Genomic DNA, 21958 nt, shown 5'->3' with positions numbered 1-21958 from the left:
CCACTTCTCTTTCCTCACACACAGCATTAGCATAATATCCTATACAGGAAAGTGGTACAGGGAATAGAAGTAATGCTCAAAGCACCAAACCATTAACCCTGCCAATAAAGAGTATCACCTACCCACCCTTCCCCATCACTGACAAGAGCGGGACAATGTATTATATGGGGAAAGAGAAATCAATGCATTCATATGATAAACAGTAAACAGCAGGGTGTATATACACACTACACAGGGTATATAGCAGTGTGTGTATATGTATATACACCATGCTGTATACATATGTATAGGGGAGGGGGCCAGGCCTTTGGGGGGGAAAGAGGGCCGGGCATTTGGGGAAGGGGGGGGGGGGGTTGTGTGAGGGTGCTAGGAGAGGGCCGGGCCTTGGGGGGGGTGGGTGCTAGGAGAGGGCCGAGCCTTGGGGGGCGGGGGGGGGGGGGAAGGGCTGGGCCTTTGGGACGAGGGGGGTTCAGGGGAAGAGGGCGGGGGTGGTAAGAGGGCCGGGTATTTGTGGGGTGGGGGTGTTAGATGGGAAGAGGGCCAGGCCCTTGGGACGGGGGGTAGTTGGGGAAGAGGGCCGGGCATTTGGGGCTGGGGGGGCGGGCCTGCGGCAGAATGCTCAGGAACAGTATGATCTCTGCTGACTGAAGCCAGGCACCCACCCGGAGCCCAAAAGGTGAGGGACGATATGAGTTGACATCACTGGAAGCTAAGAGTTTCTTAGCCAGAGGTAATGTGACCAGAAAAAGCAGCTCACATTACACAACGATTTGCCAAAGCAATGTATTTAGTGAAATGGCTCATCCATGTCAGTTAGGGTGGTGTCGCACATAGCGACGACGACAAGGACGTCGCTGCTACGTCACCATTTTCTGTGACGTTGCAGCGACGTCCCGTCGCTGTGTGTGACATCCAGCAACGACCTGGCCCCTGCTGTGAGGTCGCCGGTCGTTGCTGAATGTTCAGTTCCTTTTTTGGTCGTCGCTCTCCCGCTGTGACGCACACATCGCTGTGTGTGACAGCGAGAGAGCGACGAAATGAAGCGAGCAGGGAGACTGCTTCTGGCAGCCTGCGCTAAGCTGTAACCAAGGTAAACATCGGGTAACCAAGGGAAGACCTTTCCCTGGTTAGCCGATATTTACCTTCGTTACCAGCGTCCGACGCTCTCGCTGCCAGTGCCGGCTCCCTGCACATGTAGCTGCAGTACACATCGGGTAATTAATCCGATGTGTACTGTAGCTAGGAGTGCAGGGAGCCAGCGCTAAGCGGTGTGCACGGCTCCCTGCTCTCTGCACATGTAGCTGCAGTACACATCGGGTTAATTACCCTACGTGTACTGTAGCTAGGAGTGCAGGGAGCCAGGGCTAAGCGCGGCTCCCTGATCTCTGCACATGTAGCACAGCGACGCGTGTCGTTATGATCGCTGCTGCTTCTGCTGCGTTTGACAGCTAAGCTGCGATCATAACAGCGACTTACAAGGTCGCTGTTGCGTCACAGAAAATGGTGACGTAACAGCGATGTCGTTGTCGCTATGTGTGAACCCAGCTTTAGTTCACATGAAGGAGAATTGTAAAAGTAGTGACCAACCCCCTTTAAAGGGGACCTTGTTCGTTGCTTCATGCTGCCCATGGTTTGCATGATTGCAGCCAGGTGGGGTTTCTTTTTTCTCTTAAACGCTGCAGAATTTTAAAGAAAACATAGTTTGAAGAGTCCAGCACCGCCCCCAGCCGACGTCTCGCACCGCTTCAGTTGATTGAAAGGTCTCGGCGATTGATAGTGATATCTACACACAAGTGGGGAGTTTCACAGAAAAGAAGGGAATTTTGTTACTTACCGTAAATTCCTTTTCTTCTAGCTCTTATTGGGAGACCCAGACGATTGGTGTATAGCACTGCCTCCGGAGGCCACACAAAGCAATTACACTAAAAAGTGTAAGGCCCCTCCCCTTCTGGCTATACACCCCCAGTGGGATCACTGGCTCACCAGTTTTAGTGCAAAAGCAAGAAGGAGGAAAGCCAATAACTGGTTTAAACAAATTCTCTCCGAGTAACAACGGAGAACTGAAAACCGTTCAACATGAACAACATGTGTACCCGCAAACAAACCAAAAATCCCGAAGGACAACAGGGCGGGTGCTGGGTCTCCCAATAAGAGCTAGAAGAAAAGGAATTTACGGTAAGTAACAAAATTCCCTTCTTCTTCAGCGCTCTATTGGGAGACCCAGACGATTGGGACGTCCAAAAGCTGTCCCTGGGTGGGTAAAGAAATACCTCATGTTAGAGCTGCAAGACAGCCCTCCCCTACGGGGAGGCAACTGCCGCCTGCAGGACTCTTCTACCTAGGCTGGCGTCCGCCGAAGCATAGGTATGCACCTGATAATGTTTGGTGAAAGTGTGCAGACTCGACCAGGTAGCTGCCTGGCACACCTGTTGAGCCGTAGCCTGGTGTCGTAATGCCCAGGATGCACCCACGGCTCTGGTAGAATGGGCCTTCAGCCCTGATGGAACCGGAAGCCCAGCAGAACGGTAGGCTTCAAGAATTGGTTCTTTGATCCATCGAGCCAGGGTGGCCTTAGAAGCCTGCGACCCTTTGCGCTGACCAGCGACAAGGACAAAGAGTGCATCCGAACGGCGCAAGGGCGCCGTGCGGGAAATGTAGATTCTGAGTGCTCTCACCAGATCTAACAAATGTAAATCTTTCTCATACCGATGAACTGCATGAGGACAAAACGAAGGCAAAGAGATATCCTGATTAAGATGAAAAAAGGATACCACCTTCGGGAGAAACTCCTGAATGGGGCGCAGCACAACCTTGTCCTGGTGGAAGACCAGGAAGGGAGCCTTGGATGATAGTGCTGCCAGCTCAGACACTCTCCGAAGAGATGTGATCGCTACCAGAAAAGCCACTTTCTGTGATAGTCTAGAAAGTGAAACCTCCCTCAGAGGCTCGAAGGGCGGCTTCTGGAGGGCAACTAGTACCCTGTTCAGATCCCATGGATCTAACGGCCGCTTGTACGGGGGTACAATATGACAAACCCCCTGCAGGAACGTGCGCACCTTAGGAAGGCGTGCCAAACGCCTCTGAAAAAAGACGGATAGCGCCGAGACCTGACCTTTAAGGGAGCTGAGCGACAAACCTTTTTCTAACCCAGATTGCAGGAAAGAAAGAAAGGTAGGCAATGCAAATGGCCAGGGAGACACTCCCTGAGCAGAGGACCAGGATAAGAATATCCTCCACGTTCTGTGGTAGATCTTAGCGGACGTGGGCTTCCTAGCCTGTCTCATGGTGGCAACGACCCCTTGGGACAATCCTGAAGACGCTAGGATCCAGGACTCAATGGCCACACAGTCAGGTTCAGGGCCGCAGAATTCCGATGGAAAAACGGCCCTTGGGACAGTAAGTCTGGTCGGTCTGGTAGTGCCCACGGTTGGCCGACCGTGAGCTGCCACAGATCCGGATACCACGCCCTCCTCGGCCAGTCTGGGGCGACCAGTATGACGCGGCTGCAATCGGATCTGATCTTGCGTAGCACTCTGGGCAAGAGTGCCAGAGGTGGAAACACATAAGGGAGCCGGAACTGCGACCAATCTTGCACTAGGGCGTCTGCCGCCAGCGCTCTTTGATCGCGAGACCGTGCCATGAAGGTTGGGACCTTGTTGTTGTGCCGTGACGCCATTAGGTCGACGTCCGGCACCCCCCAGCGGCGACAGATTTCCTGAAACACGTCTGGGTGAAGGGACCATTCCCCTGCGTCCATGCCCTGGCGACTGAGGAAGTCTGCTTCCCAGTTTTCTACGCCGGGGATGTGAACTGCGGATATGGTGGAGGCTGCGGCTTCCACCCACATCAGAATCCGCCGGACTTCCTGGAAGGCTTGCCGACTGCGTGTCCCCCCTTGGTGGTTGATGTATGCCACCGCTGTGGAGTTGTCCGACTGAATTCGGATCTGCTTTCCCTCCAGCCACTGCTGGAAGGCTAGTAGGGCAAGATACACTGCTCTGATTTCCAGAACATTGATCTGAAGGGTGGACTCCTGCCGAGTCCACGTACCCTGAGCCCTGTGGTGGAGAAAAACTGCTCCCCACCCTGACAGACTCGCGTCTGTCGTGACCACCGCCCAAGACGGTGGTAGGAAGGATCTTCCCTGTGATAATGAGGTGGGAAGAAGCCACCACTGCAGAGAGTCCTTGGCCGTCTGGGAAAGGGAGACTTTCCTGTCTAGGGATGTTGACTTCCCGTCCCATTGGCGGAGAATGTCCCATTGAAGTGGACGCAGATGAAACTGCGCAAACGGAACCGCCTCTATTGCCGCCACCATCTTCCCGAGGAAGTGCATGAGGCGTCTTAAGGAGTGCGACTGACTTTGAAGGAGAGCCTGCACCCCAGTCTGTAGAGACCGCTGCTTGTCCAGCGGAAGCTTCACTATCGCTGGGAGAGTATGAAACTCCATGCCAAGATACGTTAGTGATTGGGTCGGTGACAGATTTGACTTTGGGAAGTTGATGATCCACCCGAACGCCTGGAGAGTCTCCAGTGCAACATTCAGGCTGAGTTGGCATGCCTCTTGAGAGGGTGCCTTGACCAGTAGATGGTCCAAGTAAGGGATCACAGAATGTCCGTGAGAGTGCAAGACTGCTACCACTGCCGCCATGATCTTGGTGAACACCCGAGGGGCTGTCGCCAGACCAAATGGCAGAGCTACGAACTGAAGATGGTCGTCTCCTATCACGAAGCGTAGAAAGCGTTGGTGCTCTGTAGCAATCGGCACGTGGAGATAAGCATCTTTGATGTCTATTGATGCTATGAAATCTCCTTGAGACATTGAGGCAATGACTGAGCGGAGGGATTCCATCCGGAACCGCCTGGCGTTCACATGCTTGTTGAGCAGTTTTAGGTCCAGAACAGGACGGAAGGAGCCGTCCTTTTTTGGAACCACAAAGAGATTGGAGTAAAATCCTCGCCCCCGTTCCTGAGGGGGGACAGGGATCACGACTCCTTCTGCTCTTAGAGAGTCCACCGCCTGCAGCAGGGCATCTGCTCGGTTGGGGTGTGGGGAGGTTCTGAAGAACCGAAGTGGAGGTCGAGAACTGAACTCGATTCTGTACCCGCGAGACAAAATGTCTGTTACCCACCGGTCCTTGACCTGTGACAGCCAAATGTCGCAAAAGCGGGAGAGCCTGCCACCGACCGAGGATGCGGAGGGAGGAGGCCGAAAGTCATGAGGTAGCCGCTTTGGAAGCGGTTCCTCCATTTGCTTTCCTGGGGCGTGAGTGAGCCCGCCAGGAATCTGAGCTCCCTTGTTCTTTCTGAGTCCTTTTGGACGAGGAGAATTGGGCCTTGCCCGAGCCTCGAAAGGACCGAAACCTCGACTGCCACTTTTTCTGTTGAGGTTTACTTGCTCTGGGCTGTGGTAAGGAAGAGTCCTTACCCTTGGACTGTTTTATGATTTCAGCCAATGGCTCACCAAACAGTCTGTCTCTGGATAATGGCAAGCTGGTTAAGCATTTTTTGGAACCAGCATCTGCTTTCCAGTCCTTTAACCACAAGGCTCTGCGCAAAACCACAGAATTGGCGGACGCCATAGCGGTACGGCTCGTAGATTCTAGGACAGCATTGATAGCATAGGTCGCAAACGCAGACATTTGCGAAGTTAGGGACGCCACCTGCGGCACTGCTGGATGTATGACAGCATCCACCTGTGCTAAACCAGCTGAAATAGCTTGGAGTGCCCACACGGCCGCGAATGCTGGAGCAAACGACGCGCCGATAGCTTCATAGACAGATTTCAACCAAAGGTCCATCTGTCTGTCGTTGGCATCCTTAAGAGAAGCGCCATCCTCTACTGCGACTATGGATCTAGCCGCAAGCTTGGAAATTGGGGGATCCACCTTTGGACACTGGGTCCAGCGTTTGGTCACCTCAGCAGGAAAAGGGTAACGGGTATCCTTAGAACGTTTAGAGAAACGCTTATCTGGATGAGCGTCGTGTTTCTGGATCGATTCTCTGAAGTCAGAGTGGTCCAAAAAAGCACTTAATTTACGCTTGGGATACAGGAAATGGAACTTCTCCTGCTGTGCCGCTGCCTCCTCTTCAGAAGGGGCTGGGGGAGAAATATCCAACAGTCTATTAATTGCCGATATAAGGTCATTAACCATGGCGTCACCATCAGGGGCATCCAGATTGAAAGGAGCCTCAGGATTAGAATCCTGATCCCCGTCCTCAGTCTCATCACAGAGAGACTCCTCTCGCTGAGACCCTGAGCAGTGTGAGGACGTGGAGGGTCTTTCCCAGCGAGCTCGCTTAGGCTGCCTGGGACTGTCATCTGAGTCAGAGACTTCAGCCTGTGATGCTTGAGACCCCCTTGAAGTACGGATTAGTTCCAACTGAGGGGGACCGGAGAGCAGAGACACAGCAGTGTCCATGGTCTGAGTAACTGGCCTGGACTGCAAGGTCTCCAGGATTTTTAACATAGTCACAGACATTTTGTCAGCAAAAACTGCAAAGTCTGTCCCCGTCACCGGGGCAGGGTTCACAGGCGTCTCTGCCTGGGCTACCACCACATTAGGCTCTGGCTGACGGAGTGCCACTGGGACTGAACATTGCATACAATGTGAGTCTTTGGAGCCTGCCGGTAGATCAGCCCCACATGCAGTACAAACAGTGTACACAGCCTGTGCCTTGGCACCCTTGCGTTTTGCGGATGACATGTTGCTGCCTCCTCAGAGCAGTACAGGGTGTCCAGCCAAGAAGCGACCTTACAGTGCAACTATATATATATATGGTACTAAGAAAAAAGTACACTAATATAACACTGAGGCACAAGTGGGGCCAGCACTAAAGTGCAGCTTACCGCCCGCTTAGGAGCGGGTGTGTGGTCGCCGAAATCCCTTTAGTCTGGGTCTCCCAGAGCCTGCTGCCTTTCCCCAGCCAGACCGCATGTGTAATGGCTGCCGGCGTCCTTGTGGAGAGGGGGGGCGGGCCCTGGGCGTATACAGACGAAGAGCGGGAAGCCTGCTTCCCACTGTGCCTAGTGAGAGGGCTGGAGCATGTAAATAAAGCTCCAGCCCTCGGCGCTGCCAATTGAGCAGCGTCTCTCCCCTACCCTGATTGACAGGGTGGGGGCGGGAACGAAGCGGCGCTAGGCCGCAGAAGCCGGGGGCTAAAGTTAGAAGCGCCGCCGTAAAAGCGCGGTCGGCGCAAGTCCCCGGCGCACCACAAGTCGCAGCTGCGCCGCCGCTCCAGTAGCGGTCGGCGCAGTAGTTCCCAACATGTAACGTCACTCAGCAAAGCTGCAGTGACCTAACCCCAGCGCACAGCGCTACTGTCCCCGGCGCACTATAACGCTCAGCAAGCCTTGAGAGTGTCCGTGCCTGCCGGGGACACAGAGTACCTGAAAGTTGCAGGGCCTTGTCCCTGAACGGCACTCCCGCTCCAAATCCAGCAGGTTCTATGGGTCTGTGGATGGAGCCCGGCCTCAGGGCTTGGAGGCCGGTAAGATCCCACTTCCACAGAGCCCTAAGGGGATGTGGAAGGAAAACAGCATGTGGGCTCCAGCCTCTGTACCAGCAATAGGTACCTCAACCTTACAAGCACCACCGCGGGTGAGAAGGGAGCATGCTGGGGGCCCCATATGGGCCCTCTTTTCTTCCATCCGATATAGCCAGCAGCTACTGCTGACTACAAACAGTGGAGCTATGCGTGGATGTCTGACCTCCTTCGCACAAAGCAGAAAACTGGTGAGCCAGTGATCCCACTGGGGGTGTATAGCCAGAAGGGGAGGGGCCTTACACTTTTTAGTGTAATTGCTTTGTGTGGCCTCCGGAGGCAGTGCTATACACCAATCGTCTGGGTCTCCCAATAGAGCGCTGAAGAAACCACACCTAGATGAAATTGTGCACCCAGGCTGACTCCTGCTGCCTATGGTTTCAGCACCATGAATTGACCGCCAGGTTCCCTTTAAGTCTTTGGTGCGCTGACTCTAAAAAACCATTAGTCTAAACCAGTGGTTACCAAACTCCAGTCCTCACAGCCCCCAACAGGTCATGTTTTCAGGATTTTCTTAGTCTTGCACAGATGATGTCTTGATAACGATTCTATCACCTTATTCAATGGTAAGGAAATCCTGAAAACATGAACTCTTGAGGGCCGTGAGGACTGAAGTTTGGGAAACACTGATCTAAACCTCTTGGGGGCCGTGAGGACTGGCCATGAAGGTTATACCTGGGAGTTCTTGTGCGTTCTGTCCTTTTGTGCAGGAGTAGCGGCCATCGGATAAGATCCTGTATAACCCAACGAGAAGTGTATTTTGTCCACAGATCCAATACTTATCCGAGAAGGTTCAGAGAGGTTTGACCCATTTATAGGACTGTTGTAGCTCCTGAAAGCCACTACGGTTCTTCTTTTAGTCTTGTTTAATGTCCGTGTTGTGGCACAAGATGCCAATGAAGCATTGGCCAATTCTGATAGACCATGACCGGAAGCCCTACCCCCCCCTCGCTCATTTTCGGATGTCACGGCTGCATTCACTTCCTGAGAAGAACAACTGGCATCACTTTCTGACTCAAAAGACAGTTCTTTCATGCTTTTATCGACCTCAGACAGCTCTTTCTCCAGAGGAAGGTCTATAAGAGACATATTGGAGAGTTCTATAAGAGACTCCCCATGTGGACTTGGTTTCCAGGCGCCAGTCTTCTGCTCATAGTTCTCATCTAACTCACACAATAAGTTTTTGGCAACTGGCTTTCCAGAGCAGAGTTTCTCTGGAGTAGGTGGAGCGGGGACGAAAGTGTTTTGGAGCTCATTATCCTTCTCAATATTTTTATGGCGGCCAACAAGAAACATGGACTCAATCTCAGTAGTTAGACCTGAATTTGGGTTGTCCTGTACCCCAGAGAGTTTGTACGCTCGTTTATACTGGGAATTTGTTTTCTTCTCCATAAGATCGTCTTCGGGACTTGTTTCAACACGTGAAAAGTCTCTTTTGACTCTGACTCGTTCAGTATTTACATCTTCGTTGTATTTTAGGGGATCCAAAGAGGAACTTGCCAGCCAAGGAGGAGATTCTGGAGATCTGGGCAATTCTTTCAACCGTCCGTCCGCACCCAAGTTCTCCTTTTCTTCTTCAGTGTTAGGGTCATAGAGGCATTTCCTTATTAAGCCTTTTGCATTCATGCCAGCAATGGGAGTGTCTTCCAGGTCCTTAATATTCTGAATGTCAGATTTTTTGCACTTTCTAGTATTAACAATAGGGGATATGGCTGATTCCAGGTCCTTCATGCACTTTGCAACTTTTCCTATCTGAACTTTGCTCCGAGACTTATCAGACGTACTGTTCTTTAATCGGCTGGAGCTGAGAAAGCGTGGACCTTCTAAATCCTGGAACAAAACAGACCATAAAAAGATTAGTAACGTGGCAATCAAAAAAAAAACGTTTAAAGTTATGGTCATACATTGCTTTTTTGTTGCAGCCAAAACCTGATATCAGTTTTGTTAGTCACCTTACAAGAATGAACACCACGAGGTGTTAAGCCACCAATGGAAGACGTATGTGAAACTATAAAACATTTTTGGGAGAGGGCAACTGGATCAAATTCTTTGGGGGGGAAAAAAGTTGTTCCTGTCTGAAAAAGTAGTCCCCATTCTCAACAATAAAAAGCTGGATTCATGTACGAAGAGTAGCCATGAACTAAGGTTACATGAGTTCATAAAAAAAAGAGAGTTTTGTTACTTACCGTAAATTCTTTTTCTTATAGTTCCGTATTGGGAGACCCAGACCATGGGTGTTTAGCTTCTGCCTCCAGAGGACACACAAAGTACTACACTTAAAAGTGTAGCTCCTCCCTCTGAGCTTATACACCCCCTGGTAGCCAGTCCTAGCCAGTTTAGTGCAAAAGCTGAAGGAGAATAGCCACCCACAAGTAGAACCGAGTAAGAACCGGAACAACTGGAGACTCTGTCTACGACAACAGCCGGTGATAACACACGGAAAAAGAAAATTGCCAACAGGCAACAGGGAGGGAGCTGGGTCTCCCAATACGGAACTATAAGAAAAAGAATTTACGGTAAGTAACAAAATTCTCTTTTTCTTTATCGTTCCTTTGGGAGACCCAGACCATGGGACGTTCCAAAGCTGTCCCTGGGTGGGAATAAACAGAAAAAACTAAGAAGTAGGCGGAGCCTAACTTCACAAGTGGGCGACAGCTGCCTGAAGGATGCGTCTGCCCAAGCTCGCATCTGCCGAAGCATGAGCATGCACTTGGTAGTGCTTCGAAAAGGTATGCAGGCTAGTCCAAGTGGCAGCCTGACAGACTTGTTGAGCCATAGCCTGGTGCCTAAAAGCCCAAGAGGCACCGACAGCTCTGGTCGAGTGTGCCTTGATCCCCGGCGGGGGAGGCACCTGAGTACTCTGGTAGGCGTCCGAAATGGTCGATCTAATCCAACGGGCCAAGGTCGGCTTAGAAGCAGAGAGACCCTTGCGCCGCCCTGTGGTTAGCACAAAAAGAGAGGTGCACCGCCTAAGCGCAGCGGTGCGAGACACATAAATCCGGAGAGCACGCACCAGATCTAGAGTATGCAGCGCTTTCTCAAAGTGATGAACAGGGGCCGGACAGAAGGAAGGCAAGGAAATATCCTGGTTAAGGTGGAAGGGAGAGACCACCTTAGGAATAAAGTCCGGGGTCGGACGGAGAACTACCTTGTCTTGGTGAAAAACCAAAAAAGGTAACTCCGAGGAGAGCGCAGCCAAATCAGAGACTCTCCCGAGAGAAGTTATGGCAACTAGAAAGGCCACCTTTTGAGAAAGACTATACAAAGAAACCTCCCTAAGGGGCTCGAAAGGGGGTTTCTGCAATACCGTGAGGACCAAGTTAAGGTCCCAGGGATCCAAGGACCGCCGATAAGGCGGAATGATGTGAGACGCACCTTGCATGAAGGTGCGGACCTGAGCCAGCCGGGCGAGACGCCGCTGGAACAGCACTGATAGAGCTGAGACTTGTCCCTTGAGAGAGTTGGACAGTCCTAGCTGCAGACCGGACTGTAAAAAAGACAGAAGGGTCGGCAACGAGAATGGCCAAGGAGAATGGCCGGAAGAGCGACACCAGGACAGGAAAATTTTCCAAGTCCTGTGATAGCTTGACGGAGGAAGACTTACGGATCCGAGTCATAGTGGAGATGACTTCAGGAGGAATACCAGAAGCCGTCAAAATCCAGGACTCAAGAGCCACGCCGTCAATTTGAGTGCCGCAGAATTCGGGCGGAAAAACGGACCTTGCGAGAGCAGGTCTGGACGGTCCGGAAGATGCCTCGGCATCTCCACGGACAGTTGGAGCAGGTCCGGATACCAAGCTCGCCTGGGCCAGTCCGGTGCAATGAGGATGACTCGACGGCCCTCCATTCTGATCTTGCGCAGGACCCTGGGCAAGAGAGCTAGAGGGGGAAACACGTAGGACAGATGAAACTGGGACCAGTCTTGAACCAGAGCATCCGCGGCAAAGGCCTGAGGATCGTGGGAGCGAGCCACGTAAACCGGAACCTTGTTGTTGTGACGGGATGCCATTAGGTCCACGTCCGGAGTGCCCCATTTGCGGCAGATTGACTGAAACCCTGCCGGGTGCAGGGACCACTCGCCACCGTCCCCGGATTGACTGCTGAGATAATCTGCCTCCCAGTTTTCTACGCCAGGGATGTGGACTGCGGATATGGTGGACTTGGAGTCCTCCGCCCATTGAAGAATGCGTTGGACCTCCAACATTGCCAGGCGGCTGCGTGTCCCGCCTTGGTGATTGATGTAGGCAATCGCTGTCGTGTTGTCTGACTGGACTCGAATGTGCCTGCCCGCCAACAGGTGGTGAAAGGCTAGGAGAGCTAGAAGCACAGCTCTGGTTTCCAGCACATTGATTGAAAGGGCTGACTCGGACGGAGTCCAAGTGCCCTGTGCTCTGTGGTGGAGATGTACCGCTCCCCAGCCGGATAGGCTGGCATCTGTGGTGAGAATCACCCAGGACGGAGTCAGGAAGGAGCGCCCTTGGGACAGGGAGAGGGGTCGAATCCACCACTGAAGAGAGCTCCTGGTCCGTGGCGACAGAGCCACTAACCTCTGTAAGGAGGAAGGCCGCTTGTCCCAACAGCGGAGAATATCCAGCTGCAGAGGACGCAGATGGAACTGGGCAAAGGGAACCGCCTCCATGGAGGCCACCATTTGACCCAGCACCTGCATCATGCGCCTGAGGGAATAACGGCGGGGCCTCAGGAGAGAGCGCACCGCTAGCCGGAGAGACTGCTGTTTGATTAAGGGCACCTTCACAAGTGCCGGCAAAGTCTCGAACTGCATCCCTAGGTACATGAGACTCTGGGTCGGAGTCAGAGTGGATTTGGGAAGATTGACAATCCACCCGAATTGGGCTAGGGTGGCGAGAGTGAGCGAAACACTCCGCTGACAGTCTGCGCTGGATGTACCCTTGACCAGAAGGTCGTCCAGATAAGGAAGCACTGCTAACCCCTGGAGGTGCAGGACCGCAATCACTGCCGCCATGACCTTGGTGAATACCCGAGGGGCCGTGGCTAACCCAAAGGGTAGAGCCACGAATTGGAAATGATCCTCTCCTATCGCAAAAACGTAACCAACGCTGATGTGACACTGCGATTGGCACATGCAGATAGGCATCTCTGATGTCGATGGACGCCAGGAACTCCCCTTGGGTCATAGAGGCAATGACTGATCGCAGAGACTCCATGCGAAAATGCCGCACCCGGACATGCTTGTTGAGAAGCTTGAGATCCAGGATGGGCCGGAAGGTACCGTCCTTTTTTGGAACTAGGAAGAGATTTGAGTAAAAACCTCTGAACCGTTCCTGAGCGGGAACTGGGACAATCACTCCGTTTGCCTGCAAGGACGCCACGGCCTGCGAGAAGGCGGCGGCCTTGGAGCAGGGGGGAGTTGAGAGAAAAAATCTGTTTGGAGGGCTGGAAGAGAATTCTATCCTGTAGCCATGAGATATGATGTCTCTCACCCACTGATCGGAGACTTGCTTTAACCAAGCGTCGCCAAAGTGGGAGAGCCTGCCACCGACTAAGGACGTGGCTGGAGCGGGCCGAGAGTCATGAGGAAGCTGCCTTAGTGGCAGAACCTCCTGCGGTCTTCTGCGGACGCGCTTTTGGGCGACAGTTGGATTTCTGATCCTTGGCTGAGTTAGCGGACGAGGCGGAAGGCTTAGAGAATGACCAGTTGGAGGAGCGAAAGGAACGAAACCTCGATCGATTCCTACCCTGGGCGGGTTTCCTGGTCTTGGTTTGTGGCATGGAAGTACTCTTCCCGCCAGTAGCTTCTTTAATGATTTCATCCAGCTGTTCACCAAACAGCCGTGAACCAGCAAAAGGGAGCCCAGCAAGAAACTTGCATCTGCCTTCCACTCTCGAAGCCACAAAATCCTGCGGATAACAAGAGAATTAGCTGAAGGCACCGCAGTGCGGTGAGCAGCCTCTAGCATTGGCATAAGATGAAAAAAACTGAAGCCTGAGCAGTTAAGGTAACCATCTCAGGCATAGATTCCTTGGTGAGGGAATGCATCTCCTCTAGAGAAGCAGAGATGGCTTCGAGAGTCCACACTGCTGCAAAAGTCGGGGAAAACGCGGCCCCCGCAGCTTCATACACAGATTTGGTCAGAAGGTCAATCTGACGGTCCGTGGAATCCTTAAGTGAGGTGCCGTCAGTCACCGACACAACGGTCCGGGCTGAGAGCCTAGACACCGGGGGGTCTACCTTTGGGGAGTGAGACCACTCCTTGACCACCTCAGGTGGAAAGGGAAACCGGTCATCAGAACCACGCTTTGGAAAGCGTTTGTCAGGGCAGGCCCTGGGTTTGGTCACAGCGGTCTGAAAACTGGAGTGGTTAAAGAACACACTCTTCACTCTCTTAGGCGAGGTAAACTGAGGTTTTTCTGCCAAAGAGAGTTGCTCCTCTGACACTGGCTGATTGCTTCTATTCTGTGCTGGATCTCAATCAAATCACTAAGATCTGAGTCACCCTCAGAGAAATCGATGGGATACATAGCCTCCGAGCCCCCAGTGAGGGCATCCTCCTCATCTTGAGAGTCAGCTCTTGAGACAGAGCCGTGGGATGGGGAGGGGGAGGAAACCCTGCGCCTTCTCTTAGAAGGACGGGGTCTGGGATCAGATGATGAATCCTCCGTGAGCTCCGATGGACGGAGGTCAGAGGATAGGAGTCCTCTGTTAAGAGTATTAGAGGCACCCTGTGAGGGGGGCTGATGCATATTCATCAAAGTCCTGGACAAAAGTCCCATGGACTCAGCAAATGACTGGGATATGGACCTAGAAAAGGACTCTACCAAGGCCGGGGGTTCAATCACAGGTGCAGCAGCAGCCTGAGAGACCACTGGGGGTGAGACTCCAGGCTGTGGCACCGCCAAGTTAGAGCAGACATCACAATGTGGATAGGTGCTCGGCTCAGGCAGCAGGAGCTTACATGCAGTGCATGCAGAATAAAGCTTTGGAGCCTTGCTCCTTGTGTGAGACATGCTGCTGGAGTGGGGGCTTTGCAGAGAATGAACCCCAGGGAGAATATACAGAGGTCCACAACCGGAGACCGGCTGTGGCTTACCAGACCGCTGAGCGCGGTGTTGTGTGCCCTCCAGATCCCGAAGCCCGGTCCCCCAGTCGCAGCACCTCAGCAGAGATGCAGAATGCAGGATGTCCCAGAGCAGAGTGAACTCTGCCTGAGTAGAGGGCGTTCCTATAAAAGAGCGGGAACTGGAAAGCTATAGAGACCTGCAGGGAAGGAGGGACGCCCCAGCAGTGGGGAGTGTCCCTCCTCTGTGTAGAACGGCCGCCGGGAGGAGCCGAACCTGTCCCACTGCATGAGTGACATGCGAGGGCAGGAAAATGAAACTAGGCCTCCGGCGAAGCCGGGGCCTAAATTTAAGCGGCGAGGCCGACAAGCAGGCACCATCGGCGCGGTTCTCAGGCAAAAGCTAGAGAACCCGTCGGGAAAGTTAAAACAATCACATACCGCATACTCTCCCCTTACAATAAAGAACCGGGACCCCCAACATAAATGTCTCAGGTACTTAGCTGCTGAGACGCAGGGCCATGTCCCTGGGGATGAGTGCTCCGGTCCAACAGAATCCTCAAGGGGCTGTGGATGGAGACCGGACTCCTGCCAGGCATGGAGACCGTGCTGGCTCCCACTTCAAGCCAGAGCCCAGAAGGGATGGTGAAGGAGCGCGGCATGTAAGGCTGCAGCCTTGTAAATCAACCTTAACAACACCGCCGACACAGTGGGGTGAGAAGGGACATGCCGGGAGTCCAGACATGGACCCGCTTTTCTTCAAACTCTTTCCAAAAGTCAAACAAATCAGATGAGAATGCATGTGTGGATGTATGCCTCCTGACACAAAGCAATAAACTGGCTAGGACTGGCTACCAGGGGGTGTATAAGCTCAGAGGGAGGAGCTACACTTTTTAGTGTAGTACTTTGTGTGTCCTCCGGAGGCAGAAGCTAAACACCCATGGTCTGGGTCTCCCAAAGGAACGATAAAGAAAAGCAGCTTTTAATTTGCATTTAAAAAACCATAGCAAAAACATTATGTGAACATAGTCTAAGGCTATATGCACATGCCGAGTATTTTGTTGCAGAAGTTTCTGCACCAAATTGGCATTTCTTGGCAGAAAAAAAAAAGAAAAAAAAAAAAAGTGTGTTTTTTGCATGCGTTTTCTATGCATTCCGGGGTGGAAAACGCTGCAAAAACACTGAACTAATTAACATGCTGCAGATTAATATCTGTGCTCTAATGATCAGTTTTTATCTATATATTTTATAAAAAGGTTTGTCTAATTTTCCTTCAGGAGTGCACCAGACTCCGGCCTCCTGCTTTGCAGGGGGTGGTGCACGTCTGAAGGCTGACCGTTCACACCAGCGTTACGACCATGCTGCAGGTGTGAACTGTGGACTCTCCGGTGCTGCAGGCAGAGACAGCTTTGACTCTGCAGCATCAGAGGAGAGCGGGGCATTGATAGTTGGCCACATCCAGGTGGCTTCAGAACAAGCATGCTCTCCTAGCCTAGAAGGATGGCCACTGCCAACAGATTGTAGAAGTGGCTGTTGTCTGGACTGGTGGGACCCCGGAGGTCAGACTTCAGTGACTGTAACATGATGGCCTATGGTAGGGATATGGCATCACTGAGTCAGAAAAGATCTAAGTAAAATATGATCCAAACCTGGTTTCCAGTCTCCCATTTCGGACTGCTGCAATAATCGGACTCCACACTTGATAAGCATAACCGGGACTGACTGCTGGTGCTGGACGTTCCCACCCGTCCCCTGAACTTCAGTAGGTTGGGTGTCAGACATTTCACCGGCATGCTGGGGCTGGGTGTGCTTACCTCGGGACCTGGAGAAAAGAAAGATAGATCAGCCCTGAGCCTAAAGGGGGATTTACACGCAACGACATCGCTAACGAGATGTCGTTGGGGGTCACGGAATTCGTGACGCACATCCGGCCTCGTTGGCGACGTCGTTGCGTGTGAAACGTGCAAACGACCGCTAACGATCAAAATTACTCACCTAATCGTTGACACGTCGTTCTAATCCCAAATATCGTTGCTGTTGCAGGCCGCAGGTTGTTCGTCGTTCCTGATGCATCACACATCCCTATGTGTGACACCCCAGGAATGAGGAACAACACCGTACCTGCGTCCTCCGGCAACGAGGTGGGCGTCACTTTCTTTCGGCTGCTCTCCGCCCCTCCGCTTCTATTGGACGGCTGCCGTGTGACGTCGCGTGCCGCCGCACGAACCGCCCCCTTAGAAAGAAGGCGGCTTGCCGGCCACAGCGACGTCGCTAGGAAGGTAAGTCCGTGTGACGGGTCCTAGCGATGTTGTGAGCCACGGGCAGTGATTTGCTCGTGACGCACAACCGACGGGGGCGGGTGCTTTCACCAGTGACATCGCTAGCGATGTTGCCGTGTGTAAAGCACCCTTAAGACTTCATATTAAAAGGGTAATTTCCAACATTAAAAAGGAAGGTATTATTTATGCAAAAAGGATAGGCGTGAATGTGCGGATCGGTGAGGGGCTGAACACTGATGAAATGGAGTAGCGGCTATGCTTTCTCCATAGTCTGTAGAGAATTAATAAAGCATCAAAGCACATGTGTGACCACCACGCTCTTCCAAAAGGGCTGTTCAAAGCCCAGTTTTTGGGAATGATTGCTTTCCCAGAAGTTGAACCAGCAACAATCCATAAGTAATCATCTATACCTGCGATAGGCGATACAATGCAATAATGGGTCCATAAAAGACTAAATACACTTGATATATGAGCATAGGCTCAGGATGCCTATTTGCCTCCATGCTTTACACTGCATTTCTACGTATTCAGCAGGGCTCCTGCATAAGAACCAGGCGAAACAAGCTCTAAAGTATGTCCGTGTATCGAGAGTGGATTTACATTGCAAAAATGCAGAATGGGTAGAAAATTGCAGAATATTAATCAATAGTGCTTGTAGGTCTCAGGTACGCGGAGGAGTGACTAACCTGTAATGTCGCTATAAGTGTCCATCACAAACCACTTACATGTTATTAGGAGCTTTCCGGCTTTCCCCAAATTTTCTTTATTTCTCACTAATAAAGGGGTAGAGTTGTTCTGAGACCGATCACTAAACGTTGGGGTCATGGAAGGAGCCGGAGCCTGCACCTTACTGCGGACTGGAGAATTCTACCATGAAAGAAACGTGACATGTTAAACAAACATTTAAAGACACAATTGAGGGCAAGAGACGCCTTATTGTTTTCCAAAGCATAAAAATAAAAAATAGGCATTAAAAAAAATATATCATTTTTTGCTGCTTGGTTTTTGTGGATCTTCATTTGCTTGCATTAAAGGGGACCAATCATCAGGATTTTCGCATATAACCTAAAGCCAGTGCTATACTGGCACTATCAGGCTGATTCTATACATACCTGTAGTGGTCAGCTTGGATGTTTAGGTTTTCAAATCCAAGAAAGTAAAGTTTATGTAATCGGCAATTGCTTGAGTGACAGCAGCTGAGGATCAGATAATATCTGGGGGGATACTCAGTTATCCCCGCCCCCTGTTTGATTGTATAATTATGCGAATTCTATTTAATATTTGACTTGCAGGACCTGTGCTGAGGTCACACCCATGTGACCAGAAGGGGCGGGGCCTCAGCCAACAGAAAAATGTTGCTTTGTGGTATCAGCTTTGTTGCTGAGGCCCGGCCCCTTATGGTCACATGGGTATGACCTCAGCACAGGTCCTGCAAGTCAAATATTAAATCAATTGTATAATACTTATGCTAATTCTAACAGGAGGAGGGCATACCTTTGAATACCCCCCAGATATTATCTGATCCTCAGCTGCTGTCACTCAAGAAGCTGATGATTTTATAAACTTTACTTTCTTGGATTTCAAGACCTGAACATCCGAGATGACCACTACAGGTATGTAGAAAATCACCCCGATAGTGCCAGTATAGCACTGACTTTAGGTTATATACAAAAATCCTGGGGATTGGTTCCCTTTAAGTTGCAATATAGCGGTACACAGCAATATTTGGGCATGTAACCTGTGCTGCAGGTAAAGTCACGGTACCCTCACTCTTAGGCCGGAGTTCCACTTGCATATGACTCGCCTGAGTCTCGCATCGCATCACCCAGCGCGGCCGCACACTCTCCTGACAGCAGCGGGATGGCTGCATATATTTCTATGCAGCTGACACGTTCATCTCCGGAGAGCATCAGGCCGTGCCGGGTGATGCGATGCTAGACTTGCGCGAGTCATACGCAAGTGGAACTCTAGCCTGTCAGGCCATTACCAGCCGTCCCACAGACAATGACAGATGCGTGCATACAAGACCATTGCTTATGGCAGAGCCCATAGCTCCGGATCAATGAACGGGGGACCCCAGCGGTCAGTAGGATACCACCTATCCCGTGAATAACTCATAACCTTTTTGATCATTACTGGACATTTTTCTATTTAGTCACAGAAATGTCATTTTAGTAATTACTTACAAATCCAAGAGAACTTATAAGGGAAAGTACTTGTCCCGGAGTTCGGAAGTAGTCTTGTTTGGGCTTGGCCATTGAAGGTGTTGTAAGAATATCGATCATATTAAGCTCTTAAAGGGAAAAAAAAATAAATATGTCTAGCATTAAACAAACAAATATTCTCCCCCTTTGTATAAAACTATAAACGTTTTTTATATAAATTCTAGGTTTCTTTGCAAAAAGCCTCATGCAGTAATGGCATTTATATACAGTGCTGGCCAAAAGTATTGGCACCCCTGCAATTCTGTCAGAGAATAATCAGTTTCTTCTTGAAAATAATTGCAATCACAAATTCTTTGGTATTATTATCTTCATTTATTTTGCTTGCAATGAAAAGCCACAAGAGAATATGAATCAAATCATTGATCATTTCACACAAAACTCCAAAAATGGGCCAGACAAAAGTATTGGCACCCTTAGCCTAATACTTGGTTGCACAACCTTTAGCCAAAATAACTGAACAACCGCTTCCGGTAACCATCAATTAGTTTCTTACAATGCTCTGCTGGAATTTTAGACCATTGTTCTTTGGTAAACTGCTCCAGGTCCCTGAGATTTGAAGGGGGCCTTCTCCAAACTGCCATTTTGAGATCTCTCCACAGGTGTTCTATGGGATTCAGGTCTGGACTCATTGCTGGCCACTTTAGTAGTCTCCAGTGATTTCTCTCAAACCATTTTCTAGTGCTTTTTGAAGTGTGTTTGGGTCAGTGTCCTGCTGGAAGACCCATGACCTCTGAGGGAGACCCAGCTTTCTGACACTGGGCCCTACATTATGCTGCAAAATTTGTTGGTAGTCTTCAGACTTCATAATGCAATGCACACGGTCAACCAGTCCAGTGCCAGAGGCAGCAAAGCAACAAAACGTCAGGGAACCTCCGCCATGTTTGACTGTAGGGACCGTGTTTTTTTCTTTGAATGCCTCTTTTTTTACCCTGTAAACTATGTTGATGGCTTTTCCCAAAAAGCTCTACTTTTGTCTCATCTGATCAGAGAACATTCTTCCAAAACGTTTTAGGCTTTTTCAGGTAAGTTTTGGCAAACTCCACCCTGGCTTTTTTATGTCTCGGGGTAAGAAGTGGGGTCTTCCTGGGTATCCTATCATACAGCCCCTTTTCATTCAGACGCCGACGGATAGTACGGGTTGACACTGTTGTACCCTCGGACTGCAGGGCAGCTTGAACTTGTTTGGATGTTAGTCGAGGTTCTTTATCCACCATCCACACAATCTTGCGTTGAAATCTCTCGTCAATTTTTCTTTTCCTTCCACATCTAGGGAGGTCAGCCACAGTGCCATGGGCTTTACACTTCTTGATGACACTGCGCACCGTAGTCACAGGAACTTTCAGGTCTCTGGAGATGGACTTGTAGCCTTGAGATTGCTCATGCTTCCTCACAATTTGGATTCTCAGGTCCTCAGACAGTTCTTTGGTCTTCTTTCTTTTCTCCATTCTCAATGTGCTACACACAAGGACACAGGGCAGAGGTTGAGTCAACTTTAATCCATGTCAACTGCTGCAAGTGTGATTTAGTTATTGCCAACACCTGTTAGGTGCCACAGGTAAGTTACAGGGGCTGTTAATTATACAAATTAGAGAAGCATCACATGATTTTTCAAACAGTGCCAATACTTTTGTCCACCCCTTTTTTATGTTTGGTGTGGAATTATATCCAATTTGGCTTTATGACAATTTTTTCTTCATTGAAGACAAATTAAATGAAGATAATAATACCAAAGAATTTGTGATTGCAATCATTTTCAAGAAGAAACTGAGTATTCTCTGACAGAATTGCAGGGGTGCCAATACTTTTGGCCAGCACTGTAACCATGCCTCAAGCTGTGCACACAGTAAAGTCCAGACTCCATATTGTGACAGCCCCTCCTGCTATCTGACCCTGTAGGGCTATGAATGGGTAGTGAAAAGGCACTGAACCTACTATGTGCACACATCTCTATATCAGCCTTGGAGACAAGGTGAAAGAAGAAGTTCAGATGGGAACAGACATTCTGCACTTCCAGGCTGATAACAGGGAACAACAGCTAATATATGATGATCTCTGCACTCTCCGATGAGGTCTGTACATTGCAATCACTCTAATGTGAGGTACTGCGACACGTGGAGGCTTACCTCTTTTTAGAGTGACCTTAGAAAGTCCAAAGTCTGTCAGCTTAATGTGCCCCTCGTTAGATATCAGCATGTTATCCGGTTTAAGGTCCCTACGGAAGGGAAAAAAAAAAAATCCAGAAAGAATGTGAAACTGATGAGATTAACATGGATTATGTGAACAGGAACAAAACTGCCGCAGAGATTACACAGGCGGGACACCATGGTCTACACAAAAATGGAGTCGTGCAATGTGGCGTCTGGTCACAGGATAGACCGGAAAATCTGATAGGGAATCTGTCAGCACAGACTGTTCTCACCAAGGGCAGGCGCTTGGTGCATCAGGGAGGGGCCAAACATTTCAGTGCACCTGCCCACCTGCTTGTTATCACTCCATCTCCGGACATCTCTGGCTCTATAATGCCAGAGCTGCCATTCAAAATAGTGGGGAGCACAGTAAAAAGCAGAGATAAAGGGAAAATAAGCAGGTGGGAAGGTGCACCTAAAGGATTAGCCCCACCATGATGCACTGAGTGCCTGTACTTGGTTTCACACAGTCATTCTGTGGTGACATATTCCTTTAAAAGGGTATCTGTCAGGAAGTTTTTGCTACCGCATCTGAGAGCTGCATGATTTAGGTGTGACGCCCTGGGCAAGCCAGGGGTCACAGGTAATGACATCACCACACCCTACACCCCGGTTAGGTACACCAAAGATAGACCAGAAATCCTTGTTGCCTTCCCAGGGGCTGATGTCCACACCAGGGGGTGCAG

The 21958-nt window shown here is 50.6% G+C and overlaps 1 protein-coding gene across 2 annotated transcripts in view; it reads right to left on the bottom strand.

Moving 5' to 3' along the window:
- The window catches only part of MASTL (microtubule associated serine/threonine kinase like), a 97578-nt gene that overhangs the window by 48918 nt on the left and 26702 nt on the right, over positions 1-21958 (bottom strand). For both annotated transcript variants that reach the window (XM_075315531.1, XM_075315532.1), the window contains exons 4-8: positions 21210-21298; positions 19048-19154; positions 17587-17728; positions 16232-16404; positions 8221-9375 (exon numbers count right to left, since the gene is read on the bottom strand). In XM_075315531.1, coding sequence (XP_075171646.1) covers positions 8221-9375; positions 16232-16404; positions 17587-17728; positions 19048-19154; positions 21210-21298 — 1666 coding nt within the window. The remainder of the gene's footprint in view (positions 1-8220; positions 9376-16231; positions 16405-17586; positions 17729-19047; positions 19155-21209; positions 21299-21958) is intronic.

Source organism: Anomaloglossus baeobatrachus, chromosome 6, assembly GCF_048569485.1.
Source record: "Anomaloglossus baeobatrachus isolate aAnoBae1 chromosome 6, aAnoBae1.hap1, whole genome shotgun sequence".
Lineage (NCBI taxonomy): Eukaryota > Metazoa > Chordata > Amphibia > Anura > Aromobatidae > Anomaloglossus > Anomaloglossus baeobatrachus.
The sequence above is the reverse complement of the archived record's forward strand: the minus strand, read 5'-3'. Positions and strand labels throughout refer to the sequence as shown.